The following is an 11,922-nucleotide window of genomic DNA, read 5'->3' on the forward strand; positions in this document are numbered from 1 at the left end:
CTGAGCGAAGCTGTAGATTGTCCTCAAAGTGTGCAGAAAATTTTCTGATACGTGGTTTAACACACTGTCCATGTTTTGTGAATTGTTTCAATAAAAATAAAAGGCACATCTTTTAATATATAACAAAATATTATAATTAGGGCTACATCTTTATTTCGGATTTTGTTCGAGATACTTCATATTTCTATTTGTTGAACCAAAAAGAAGAAGAAGAAGAAGAATCCTTTAAAAGATTCAGGAAAGAAGTAATGGTGAATGTTTACCCAGAAGTGTGCAGAAAATTTTCTGATACGTGGTTTAACACACTGTCCATGTTTTGTGAATTGTTTCAATAAAAATAAAAGGCACATCTTTTAATATATAACAAAATATTATAATTAGGGCTACATCTTTATTTCGGATTTTGTTCGAGAAACTTGAGATAATTTGAGAGAAATCCATTTGTTTTCGATAATGCATAATAACATACCTAACAAAATAATGGTTTAGAGTAAAATTCTTTAGTTTGTTAAATGGAGCATGTGAAATATTTTGCAAAATTGATAGTAAAATATGTATATTTTGAACTATCTTCATCTTCTTTGACTCAACAACCGATGTCGGTCAAGGCCTGCCTGTACCCACTTGTGGGCTTTGGCTTTCAGTGACTAATTGATTCCCCCCCATAGCAGGATAGTCAGTCCTACGTATGTCGGCGCGGTCTATTTGGGGATTGAACCCATGACGGGCATGTTGTTAAGTTGTACGAGTTGACGACTGTACTACGAGACCGGCTCAATTTGAACTATGTCGGACTTAAATGATTGTTAGCTTCTAAACTGCTTGTTAAATAATAGAAAAAAATTGATTTATCTTAGTTTAATTCTGGGGTATCTAAAAAATTTACTTGACAAAAACATGGTTTTTTTACCTAGGTTTCATCCCAGCAAACAAGATTGGTGGAATTAAACATTGAAAATTTTAGATTTAAATTTAATATAAGCATTGTTGGTGTCCACCGAATTCGATCAACATCATGAATGATAGTTTCAAAAATTATTTTTTGCAGTTTCTCTCTCTCTCTCTCTCTCTCTCTCTCTCTCTCTCTCTCTCTCTCTCTCTCTCTCTCTTTCTCTCTCTCTCTCTCTCTTTCTCAGCAGATTAATAACAAGAAATGGGACAAATTTGTAACTTGCTATTTGTTTCCATTCAATTTTGTTCAGAGAAGGTTTATACTTTTAGACAAGGTCAAGTTTATCGAAAGCACGTCAGATAAACAATACATAAATGTTAAACACGAAACACTTTGACGTCCCACCTTAGCGCATCACTTTCATGGATCTGTCGACCGATCGTGAACCCTTCCATGTTGGGCCATCAATCGCCATCGTGCAACCTCATCTTCCTGAAGGTAACAGGAGGCTTTTTCGTTGTTAGCTATCTAAACAAGCACAGCACTCGAGTAGCCTTGCCTAGCCTACCGTGCCCAAACAAACACTGCACAAATAGAGGAAGAAAAAAACACTATTCTGCATCTTGCACCGATGGTAATGAATAATCCATCAATGGTTTCACTATGTTCCTCCTAATGCTAAACCCTACGATACCACATCCCAACTGTAGACAGTAACGTGGGACGGGACTAAATTACACCTCACTTGTGCCACTGCTCCACTGGCACTGGCAGTCACTAGCTGGAAAGCGCCGCGAGATTATCAACGACCGAAACGCCGGCAGTAGTCGAAGATAAAGTTATTAATTCATAAACAACGATAAGTGTGACAACAGCCGACCTTCCGTTGGCACCGACAGATCGAGGGCTGTACACACCACCTCTTAGCTGAGTTTTCGACTAACTCTGAAGGCTTTTCATCCCCACAGTTTGTCGCATTTACTCGTAACTGTATTTAACTTAGCACTCTTTCCAGCAGCTACGCTCCGTCTTCTTTTCGCGCATATGCATCTGCTTAACGCGTTAACCTGACTGAGATGAATGGTTTAGCGCGCCGTTTATGAGGTTATAATAAAAAGCGCCCACCTATGATTCCTCCCACACGTGGGAAAAGGTTCAGTCAGTGCTTGGCAATGAAATGGTGCGCTCGTACATTATACTTATCAGTACCATTTTTGTCATCGATTGTGAGTCTTTTTCGAACATACTAGCAGCTGCGCGGAACGATCACCGAGAAACGGCACGCGCATTCTACCGTGTACTGGACGAAAGTGGCTACATCCCTACGCTAGCACTACTTCTGCAGGACTACATTCTGGTCAACAGCACCAGTGCCATACCGTGGAGTAATCCAACCTTTGTCTATTACGACCAACAGTTGATTGACGCCATTCAACAGCAGCTTGAGTTAGAAAACGTGCAGGACTCCTACGATCATCACCAGCTGCAGGCTGATTACGGCTCTGCTCTGCAGCCCCTGCACGGAGGACTTAAATTTTTCACCTACTACTGCGGTCCCGGCAATTGGTCTGCCGACGGAAGCACGGTGCAAAACGCATACTTTTCTAGCATCGATCAGTGCTGCAAACATCACGACGAATGTCCGGACACTATTGTACACTCCAGGGATTATCACCGGTACGAGGATTTACCCTACAAAGCGCAAATATTTACCAGGTATGAGGAGCTTTCTCCCTTCAATTTTTAACGATTATTATTACTAATTCACCATTACCGAGCTCATACGGTGTGATGTGTCACGTTACCCATCAATTGTTTATCACCAACCAGATTGCGGTGTAACTGTGATGTTGAGTTTCTAAGATGTCTGCAAAACATTTCCACCTTTTTCTCCTACGCCGTAGCGTGGATCTACACCAAGTTTCAGTCCAGTTGCTTCGACTACGAGTACCCTGTGATGGAGTGCACCGTAAAAAGGTAGGCAAAAGAATCGTTCATCTTATTTCCACAGCTGTGCTGCGGCAGAGCATTCATCCGGGCTGACCTGCACTCATTGACCTTCGTTGCAGAAATGATGGACTATTCACCGCCGATCGTTGCCTCGCATACATGGTGGACAATTCGTATTCCAAACGATGGCAATGGTTTGACATTCCCTACATCGGCTCCAATCAGTTAATTTTCCCAGAGGTGGAGTACCGATACGATCTCAACTGGTTCAATATACTTTTCGAACGTAATATCACCCCCAATGTTTCCATTTCATAGTGTATTTAACCATACTGTTGAGGCTGTACGATTCGCATGCTTTGCAGCTGTTATGTGGTGTTAACTTTTATTAAATAAAGAATATTTACGTTTCTAAGCTATACTCGGTTTGTTTCGTTCACTGTCAGAAGAAGTGTGTGTTGTGACGGTGAGTGTTCATATGAACAGTTTTAAATTTTTACACATGTTCTTAAAACTAATCATCGGATAACAATAATTTGAGAGCTGAGAACTAAAAACCTGTTGACTTTAAAAAGTATGGTCTATTTATTAGCCCTTTCTTTGACACTTTGAGCGCAACGGACGCTAGAAGAAAACTAATATGTTGCTCATTTTGAAGTCGCAAGTTAATGTAGGAGTGCATTAATAAAACCTCAACTTATTTTTTGCTGCTGTATTTTTTATTTCGAATGCAACTAATGTGATGGAATGTCTATATGTTTACTTTTTAGACGAAAGCCTTTTACGAAATAGAGATGAAATATTACTCATCACAAATAATTAATTAATGCATTTAATAGTTGATCTGCATAAGACAATCATCGTAAGGCGAGAGAAAACGACAATCACTATCGTTACGGAGTGTTTCTTTTACTTGAGCAAATCTTATAAGCATAACGACCAACTTTAACTAATTTTACTAGTCACATCAATGTTGCGGCCAACATGACTATTACAATTTAAGAAGCTTTCCTATTTTCACTCCCTATTGATCAATCGTGTGTACAGCTGGATGCTTTGTAACGGATGTACTTGTACATGTACAGTAGTGCTCCTCAATTGACTATCTTCAGAGAACCCTTGATTACGCCATCAGCGCGCATTTACTATGAAGCTAGTTATTTATTCGACTTTTGCTGCATGATTGGGATGTATTTTTCGCTCGGCCGATACTTCCACCTTGAGCATAGCTCGTCCGCTTCCGTCTGGTTGAAGCCCACTCTAGTGGTAAAGGTATAATAGAAATAAATATGAAACAACGATTATTCATTAACATTTAAGAAGTGAAAACAAGTTCTGCCATACAACATGAAACGGTCTAAGGGAAACACATTGTTACTGTCCACCACCGTATGAAACAACATCTTCACCAGCAGCACCACCACCACCACCTTACAACTCGCTTAAGAATAGTTTACATTACCAAGTAAATCTAACCATTACACCATCTCCTTTCCATGTACCTCCCAAAATAAGTTCAAACATCCTCTCACTCACCATTGTCCATGAGCTGTTCACATTTTGAGGCCGCATGGCTTTGTTTCCGCTGTGCCTTGACGTGGTCAGCTTCCGTCGCTTCAGCTTTCGTTTTTCTTTGCGGCCATTAAATTTCGGACCACTCTTTCACCCGCTATTTTCATGGCTACATTCATTCAAAATTTTCTCCGACCTGTACTCACAGCAGACCATCATTGTGTGGAGCGTTTGAGGTACTTTGTTCCAAAATGAGTTACACTTACAATTAGGTAGCAAACACTCACTAACAAATACTGATCTAGCCCTGAGGAAAACTAAGGTAACTATACAGTTGTCCATGAAATACTGGTAATTGAATGGAACATCTGTGCGAGCGTAAATCGATTCCTGATTTCGATTCCTATTGCTCAAATAACAAGTCTAGCAATGTATTGTTGTTGCTGGTGTTTTGAGAGGTTTTGAACCTCATGGGTTTTAGCAATGTACTGTAAACCTTATACAGACAGTCTCAATCTCTATCGGACCCGGATCATTCAAGCATTCCTGGAAACAGTAACGTTCATCCGTATACGATCGACTTTGCCGTTATCCAGTAGCGTGTATAGCCGTTTAGCGGCCTCACAAACAGGTCCTTAAACAAATTCTGCGATATTAAGCCCAGCGAGCTGATTTTCAATTGATTTCCACCGGTAACGTCATTCGGGCTGCCCAGGTCAAACGACCGCGAGTTTCGTAGCGAATTTGCTTGTTTATTATACGCACCACCAAACGGTAGGTTGTACGTGCCAGAGCGATAGAACTGTACGGAACAATCGTATCCCGAGTGGCTGCCACTGAAAGTATGATAAAAGCTTCGGTCAAAATAACGATATCCGATTGGTTTTAGCGCAAGAGCGTATGTGGTGGCTCAGGCCAAGCCGGTTTGCAAACAATATACATCTTCCGTACCGCGTTCAGTCACCCTCGGGATCAATTACGGTTCACCCTGAATTTCGAATGTTGATACTTACAAACCATTTTTCTTCATTCACACGCTCAGAGTCAAGGTCAGCAAAGCACCACCACCAGTCGTCACCGCCACACATGTTTCCGACCCAGTCTCGCTCATGCACCCAGCGCTTGTTAGCTCATCTTTTTGCTCTTATTGCCAGCGAACCAGCGAAGACCGCCCTATTGCGCCTTCACTGCGTCCAGCGGATTGATTTCACACGATCCATCCATTGCGATCCCAACCCAAACTACCGACCATTTTAAGCAATGCCCGAAAAAATAAAGCGTCTAGGCTACGCACTAAAGAGCAGAAGCTCACCAGCTTGGAAAGCATTATCTTCAACACGAATGATTTGAAGCAGGGCCGTTTCATTCCCCACGAACCCCTTCCTCCCAACCCCTACCCACCAAACGAGACGTCGAAAGCTGTGTCAACCATATCGAAATGCGGTTCGAAACACCTTTGGCTGTGCTATACGCACCAAAACTGCGCCAGTTCGTGGCTCTTTCCTAATCATCATCAGCGTTGCCAGGACGGGCGGGCAAGCGGCGAGTAAAAGATTGTTGTTGCTTCGGAAGAGTATTGCGACACCTGCTCGCCGTGCAGGTCAAGCTTGATGGGGCCAGCGACTTTCGGAGGTTATAAAATGGATAGACTGATCTCGGCGACGTTTGCTATCTTCCCGTGCCTTCACCCTATCGTATCAATCATACAGCGAGTTTGTGGCGAATAAAGCGACAGATCGCGGATGCGTTTGTGTAGCCGCTGCCGTTGTTGTAGTCGAAACAACGAATGAATAAATGGCTGGTCGTTAACTTACCTTTGCCAAACTGAGCACGGTCTTCTTTCGCCAAAGCATGTCACCTGTACGACATTGAAGAATATAGCACCAAGTGTGTTGGCCGTCTCTGCGAAACAGACCAGTATTAAATTACTTATTTACTTGTCTAGTGCATTTTATAACAATAAGATATATTATTAGATTCTTTAAAGGAATTTTGCATTTTTTTATAAAATCATATATTAAACTGCTAGTGACTTTTATCTTTCCCATGTACGTTGTTTGTGCAATCATATCCTCGCCGAGTAGCTAACTGTTATGAAATTCAAGATCAAGCAAACAACATGATCCTGATTATGCTTCTCATTATTATTTGAAGCTACAGTCGTTGTCGATCTAGACCTGGCTGTCAGCGATTTGTCGATCAATACATGGCAGAATAATCAAGCATAGTCATAGTCAGCAGGATAGGGTGTCGGTCCAAACGGGGCCTGAACACACGGTGGGCATGTAGTCCTTTAGTTAGAGTGATTTTTATTAGGAAAAAGATAATACCGAAAACGAGCATGGAAAATTCACGACAGGCTATAACACAACTAAAATCGAATTTTGGGGATATATTCTACTAACTCTTTAAAGTTTAAATACGTAAGACAATAGGAAAAAATAAACTATCATGGACTTATTCCTCGTCCAGTGTTTTGACACTGGAACACACTATCACTGTTACTTACCCGTGTTTAAGTTCTGCAAACATCTTCTGAAACGTGCGTCACAGTCGCAATGAGAACGAGTGAAGGCGCCACGGTTGCATAACCCACGGCGGCACTCGCCCGGGAGTAACACATTAGGGCACAAGTCATGTTCTCGGCAGCACTGATCTTCGGCAGCATATCGTCCCACATCGGAATAGTTTGTTGCGATGGTACCTGTAAAGTTATCTTTAGATCACTTTTCGTGTTTAGCTACCATTTGACCAGGGATGTACCAAATCGTGTTCAAATCGGGTTATAACGGGGCTTTTTCGGGTAGAGTAGGATTTTGTTAAAGCACGTCATGATATAGACATGAATATTGAGGCTGTTGAAAACGTTATGAACGCCAACATTGTCCTGTTACAATTTTTTCAACGCATACCTAACGCCCATAACATAACAATACAATACTTCTCTGGATTACTTCACATTTTGCTAGGGAAAAAATGTCATTCAGATGCATTATTCTTATTTTACCCCTGATTTAGATGTTTTGAATGGTCATAGTTTGCAGTATAAATCTTTTATCTGAGAAAATGGAAAAAAATTGTCTAAGTACAAGTATTACACTCAGAGATCAGGGAAAACACGAATTTGCCTTGTTAGGGAAAGCGGGGCAAAATGGCACTGTTAAGGATTTCGGCATTTCATTGGGTAAATCACTTTACACTGATATTTTGACGACAATCGATGCTTAAACGCCATATTCATGAATCAAAAATATTAGTAAAAATAGTAACAACAAATGGAATTTGAATGAAATTTAAAAATCAACATCAAAAGACGTGAAAATGTATTGTGTGGGGTAAAATGGTTTCGCTATGGGGCAAAATGGTCATACACAAAATGTCAAAACACATCAAAACAAAATTGGCAAAATGCGTCACAAATTGCACTTTTGGCTTTCGTTTATGCTCTGCCATCTATAATTGTGATGTAAGTTTTGCGTTAAGGTGATTTGTTGAATAATTGCTGGAGTAAGTTCATATTTGTCAGTTAATTTTCTTGTCGATATAGTTTGCGATGTATTAGCCTTACATAAATAAAGCCATGATTTATGTAGTGATCTTTGCTTACATCTCAGCCTCATCATTTTGCTCCTGTTAAAACATACCACACATTTTGCCCCAAGCTAAACATTTTACAAAACTTTTATTTAAAAAAAAAAACAACTTTATATTAAATTAAAACGGTTACTTTTTCCACGTGAATCATAGCTAAATGTCATGTGCCAAGATACACATCCTTTTTCTCTCTAATTATTGGCAAAATTCTTCTTCTATTTGGCGTAACGTCATACGCGGACATGCCGGCCTATACAGGTTTTCGAGACTTAATTCATTACCACGAATCCGGATAGTCAATCCTTACTACGGGGGTACGGTCCATTTTGGGCTTGGACCCATGACGGGCATGTTATTGAATCGTTCGAGTTGACGACTGCACCACGGGACCGCCCCTGGCTAAATTCTTACGAAAGCTTATTTTCGAGACGGTAAAAATAACATCGTTTTGAACAATAATTTTCCTGAATTATTAGTTTATTTAGAAATCTTTTGCTATAAAATGTTCAAGTGGTATATTTCCAATAATACAGGTGACCATTTCGCCCCACCTAACCATTGCTGCACTTTCCCCTACATGTTTAAGGTAGTTCAAATAGCTGTACTGTAACTGTATATGTATAAATAAGTTTTTTAAGCTAAATTTCCAACATTTTTTTAATATTAGCGACAAGAATTAATTAATTAATTAATTAATTAATTAATTAGTCAATATTTACCCTAGTGAAAAAGGAAACAAACTGGCAAACATCCAAAAACCTAACACCGAGTAAGAAGCTACAACATTGCATTTGACGAAGAGTTTGGGCAGTTGACCAAATAACCCGAAAGGATAAAATGCGTAATGAAGTAATCGAGAGCCCCTGTGCTTTACAGCTTTTACACTTCCGCTTGTCATAAATGGACGAAACATAAATCAGTCTGAATTCTTAGTGAGCTTTAAGTATATTCTACCATAACTTTTTTTTTTTGTTCAGACACATCGGTTCATAAAATCCGTATTGCTATTCTACTTTATGTTTTGTCTTCATTTGGAACTTCAGCTTACGAAACAGAAATAATAGCCTCGTAGCCTTCTATTAGTGTTTTATTTCATTACTTGCTCTTCAACGTTTCCTCCCTAAATTTGTCTTTATAGCTTGTTCTTGAAATGTTTTTTTTAACCAGCTAGTAGGAAGTTAAGATTCAGGAAACGGCAATGCTACAACCGATCGACAACTGACCCTTTTTTGTTTTGCTAATGCGGTACACAAGTCTATATTTTAGCTTTATCTCAATGTCCTATAACTTACTCCAAGTCCTACAGCTTGATATTTATCAATTACGCAAAACTTGCATGAAAAGCTTGCGGATACTCACCTGGTCCACACCATTTAGTGCCAGGGTAAATAAATCCCAGCCCTCCTTGCAGCTCTCCGGAAATGTTACTAGCTTCGCCACATACCTCTTCCAGGGCTATTACCGATTCTCGCGGCACTTGCCGTACCTTCTTCGTGTCCGATGCTAAAAGCATGCGCTGAATGTCTCCACTAAAAAATTAAACAAACACAAACCTGTTCAAGTAACTTAAAATCAGCCGACTCTACAGAATCTGAGCTGGAGCAGCAACACAGCACGGCCTTGAACTTCCGTGCGGGTACATTCGATCGGGCCAGGTCATGGACCGGTTTCTGTTGATGATTTATGTTTCGCTTTCAACATTCTCTGCTCAGGAGCAATACATCAGGATGTGTTTGCTCTGTGCGGCAACGGTCAGTAACCTGCGGCTAGGGAAGCTACACCCCATTCATGCTTACCGGTCAGAGTGGATCTTGCAGTACGGAGGTCGACTGCTTAGTTCAACCATTCGCGTCATCCGGAAGTCGGCCACTAGAACAGAACTGCACGCAACTTGCGTTCGGTGTATCGTGTTGGTCAGCAGCAAGAACCACCAGCATAGGACCACAAACCGCCCCATAGTGAGTTGATGCATCCGTACAGCTACACTTACTATTTTCACATCGAACGAAATCGAGATTTAATCGTAAATCCTATAGGTCGATAAACGATACACAACATTGTATGATCAAATCATTCTACACAACTTTTACAAAGCGTCACTTTATTCTACATGTAGAAACGGTTGTAATAATACTATGTAATTACGTAAAAATATAAAAAAATCACCTTTTTATTACACTAAATTTACTGATTCTTCAAAGTTTTGCCCTACTTACGCGGTACAATATTATCATCAGTTGCGAAATGATCAATGTTCAATGATCAACGACAGAATGCAACAAAAGACCTAGCTTTTTTTGTTTTATTCAAAAGATTGGCACAATACACTTTTTTGCACAACAAATACAACGAATACAAACACTGATTTGATCGCCTGTGCTGCAGATCCATTGCATCACTTTCCCGACATTCAAAAGACCAATGAATTTTGATGAGCCACCAATTTCACATACTTTTGGTCTGCCGGGAACTTGCTTTTCCGGTTTTTTGTTTTTATTTTTTATTTTCATTTGGCCTCAACCATATCGTTTGTATTTTGTATTGCTTTTTTCATTTAGATGACACTGACCTCGAGCCGCTCGGTTCAGTGTGGAGAAGAAACTTACGAAGATGCACACAAAACAACCAAAAAGTCCATTGATCTTCGATCGTCGTCAACAGTTTGAGTGGGATCGCCGGTTGCTAACACATTTTATGCTAATCATAACGACCTTCACGTCCGCCGCTAAACGCACACACACACATAAGCCTTGCTTATCACACGCTTGCTTTATGAACTCGAATACTTTTCTGGTGCTAAACAAATAATACATTTCACGTTTGCTTACGAATTGTGCAACTTCGTTCGAGACATTCTACCGGCTAAGGAAATCATTGAATCTGCGCTCAGTATTTGGCACACACTAATAAACATGAAAATAAGTGAAAATGCGTTCTGCCCCGTTGCCGATGTATGCTAATTTGACCTACCTAATTCTCTAGCAAACATTACATCACATCAAACAATTTCAGAATAAGAATCAAAAATGTTGAAAAACGCTTCTCGTACGCTGTTTTTAACAATCCGCAAAAGATAAAAGAGATCGTTAACTTTCAGCAAGACGCAAACAATAAATCGTCATGAGCATACGATGCTCTAATACTTTGGATAAGATCGTATCAAATGCATAAAAACGACTATTGCATTCTTCACCAATCAAAGGCAAATTATTCACTTAGGCCACATGTGCGCGATGGGGCACAGGATGTCACTGTGAATCACTGTTTGTACAGTTGTTTCACCCCAATGTGTAGTATACTCTCTACTATGTTAGACAAAAAGCATAAAGCTTTGTCATAAACAGCAACATAAATTCACACCCATCATCGGCATTTGGCACGGGTTTCTCTTTTTTTGTTTAAATTATTGCCCTTTCACGTACGATTTTCAATTGTTCCTGTGCTTTGATTGCGCCTAAACACCAACGGTCCTTTAGATTGTTATCACGTATGGTAGTTAATAATCACTGCTGATAAATTAATACCTTTTGGAACGGCTTCAAAATGAAATCACTCAATGCAGCACTAAGCCAGTGTCAAATAAAATCTCATCAAAGTAGCGCTAATGCACCCCACAAATTCAAAACCGCGTCAAAAATTGTACTGCGCTCATCCGCGATTCGGCCCGTATCGTTTCAAAGTCAAATGTCAACTGATGCGCGAGGCAGGCGGACCCCACGCGGACGGACACACTGCTGAGCTACCAATGATGTTATTGTGTACGTTTCACGAATCGTACGACGTTCGCTGCAGTCCTAGGCACGAAGCTGATGCTGTGCCATTGAGAATGTTTGTGGTTGCCAATCAAAGATCACAGACAGGAGATTGTCGCTCGTGTTTGTATAGGAATTTATTTCTTTGGCCGCTTGCTCACCCTTCGACTGCAGCAACATACAGCATATATGATCTGAGACTATCAGTTTAGTCAAAACTAT

The 11,922-nt window shown here is 40.3% G+C and overlaps 2 protein-coding genes across 5 annotated transcripts; one reads left to right on the forward strand and one right to left on the reverse strand.

Moving 5' to 3' along the window:
- Positions 1-1,677: 1,677 nt before the first annotated feature.
- On the forward strand, positions 1,678-3,263 carry LOC120908447. The gene is made up of 3 exons (XM_040319431.1): positions 1,678-2,608; positions 2,723-2,869; positions 2,962-3,263. Exons 1-3 carry the CDS (start codon positions 2,070-2,072, stop codon positions 3,158-3,160), a joined length of 885 nt encoding a protein of 294 aa, XP_040175365.1. The 5' UTR covers positions 1,678-2,069; the 3' UTR covers positions 3,161-3,263.
- Positions 3,264-3,403: 140 nt separating this feature from the next.
- LOC120908446 (group 3 secretory phospholipase A2-like) lies at positions 3,404-11,692 on the reverse strand. 4 transcript variants are annotated; one of them, XM_040319429.1, is made up of 7 exons: positions 11,473-11,692; positions 9,745-9,937; positions 9,308-9,477; positions 6,864-7,058; positions 6,169-6,256; positions 4,379-5,190; positions 3,404-4,102 (listed from the first exon to the last, which is right to left on the reverse strand). In XM_040319429.1, the coding sequence occupies exons 2-6, from the start codon at positions 9,918-9,920 to the stop codon at positions 4,917-4,919; spliced, it is 903 nt and encodes a 300-aa protein (XP_040175363.1). In that variant the 5' UTR covers positions 9,921-9,937; positions 11,473-11,692; the 3' UTR covers positions 3,404-4,102; positions 4,379-4,916. The 4 variants fall into 4 exon arrangements, with proteins under 4 accessions (XP_040175363.1, XP_040175360.1, XP_040175362.1 ...); XM_040319426.1 differs by having other exon boundaries at positions 9,745-9,978; XM_040319428.1 differs by lacking the exon at positions 11,473-11,692 and adding an exon at positions 10,115-10,851 and having other exon boundaries at positions 9,745-9,978.
- Between the last annotated feature and the right edge of the window lie 230 nt (positions 11,693-11,922).

Source organism: Anopheles arabiensis, chromosome 2 (genome assembly GCF_016920715.1).
Source record: "Anopheles arabiensis isolate DONGOLA chromosome 2, AaraD3, whole genome shotgun sequence".
NCBI classification, from domain to species: domain Eukaryota; kingdom Metazoa; phylum Arthropoda; class Insecta; order Diptera; family Culicidae; genus Anopheles; species Anopheles arabiensis.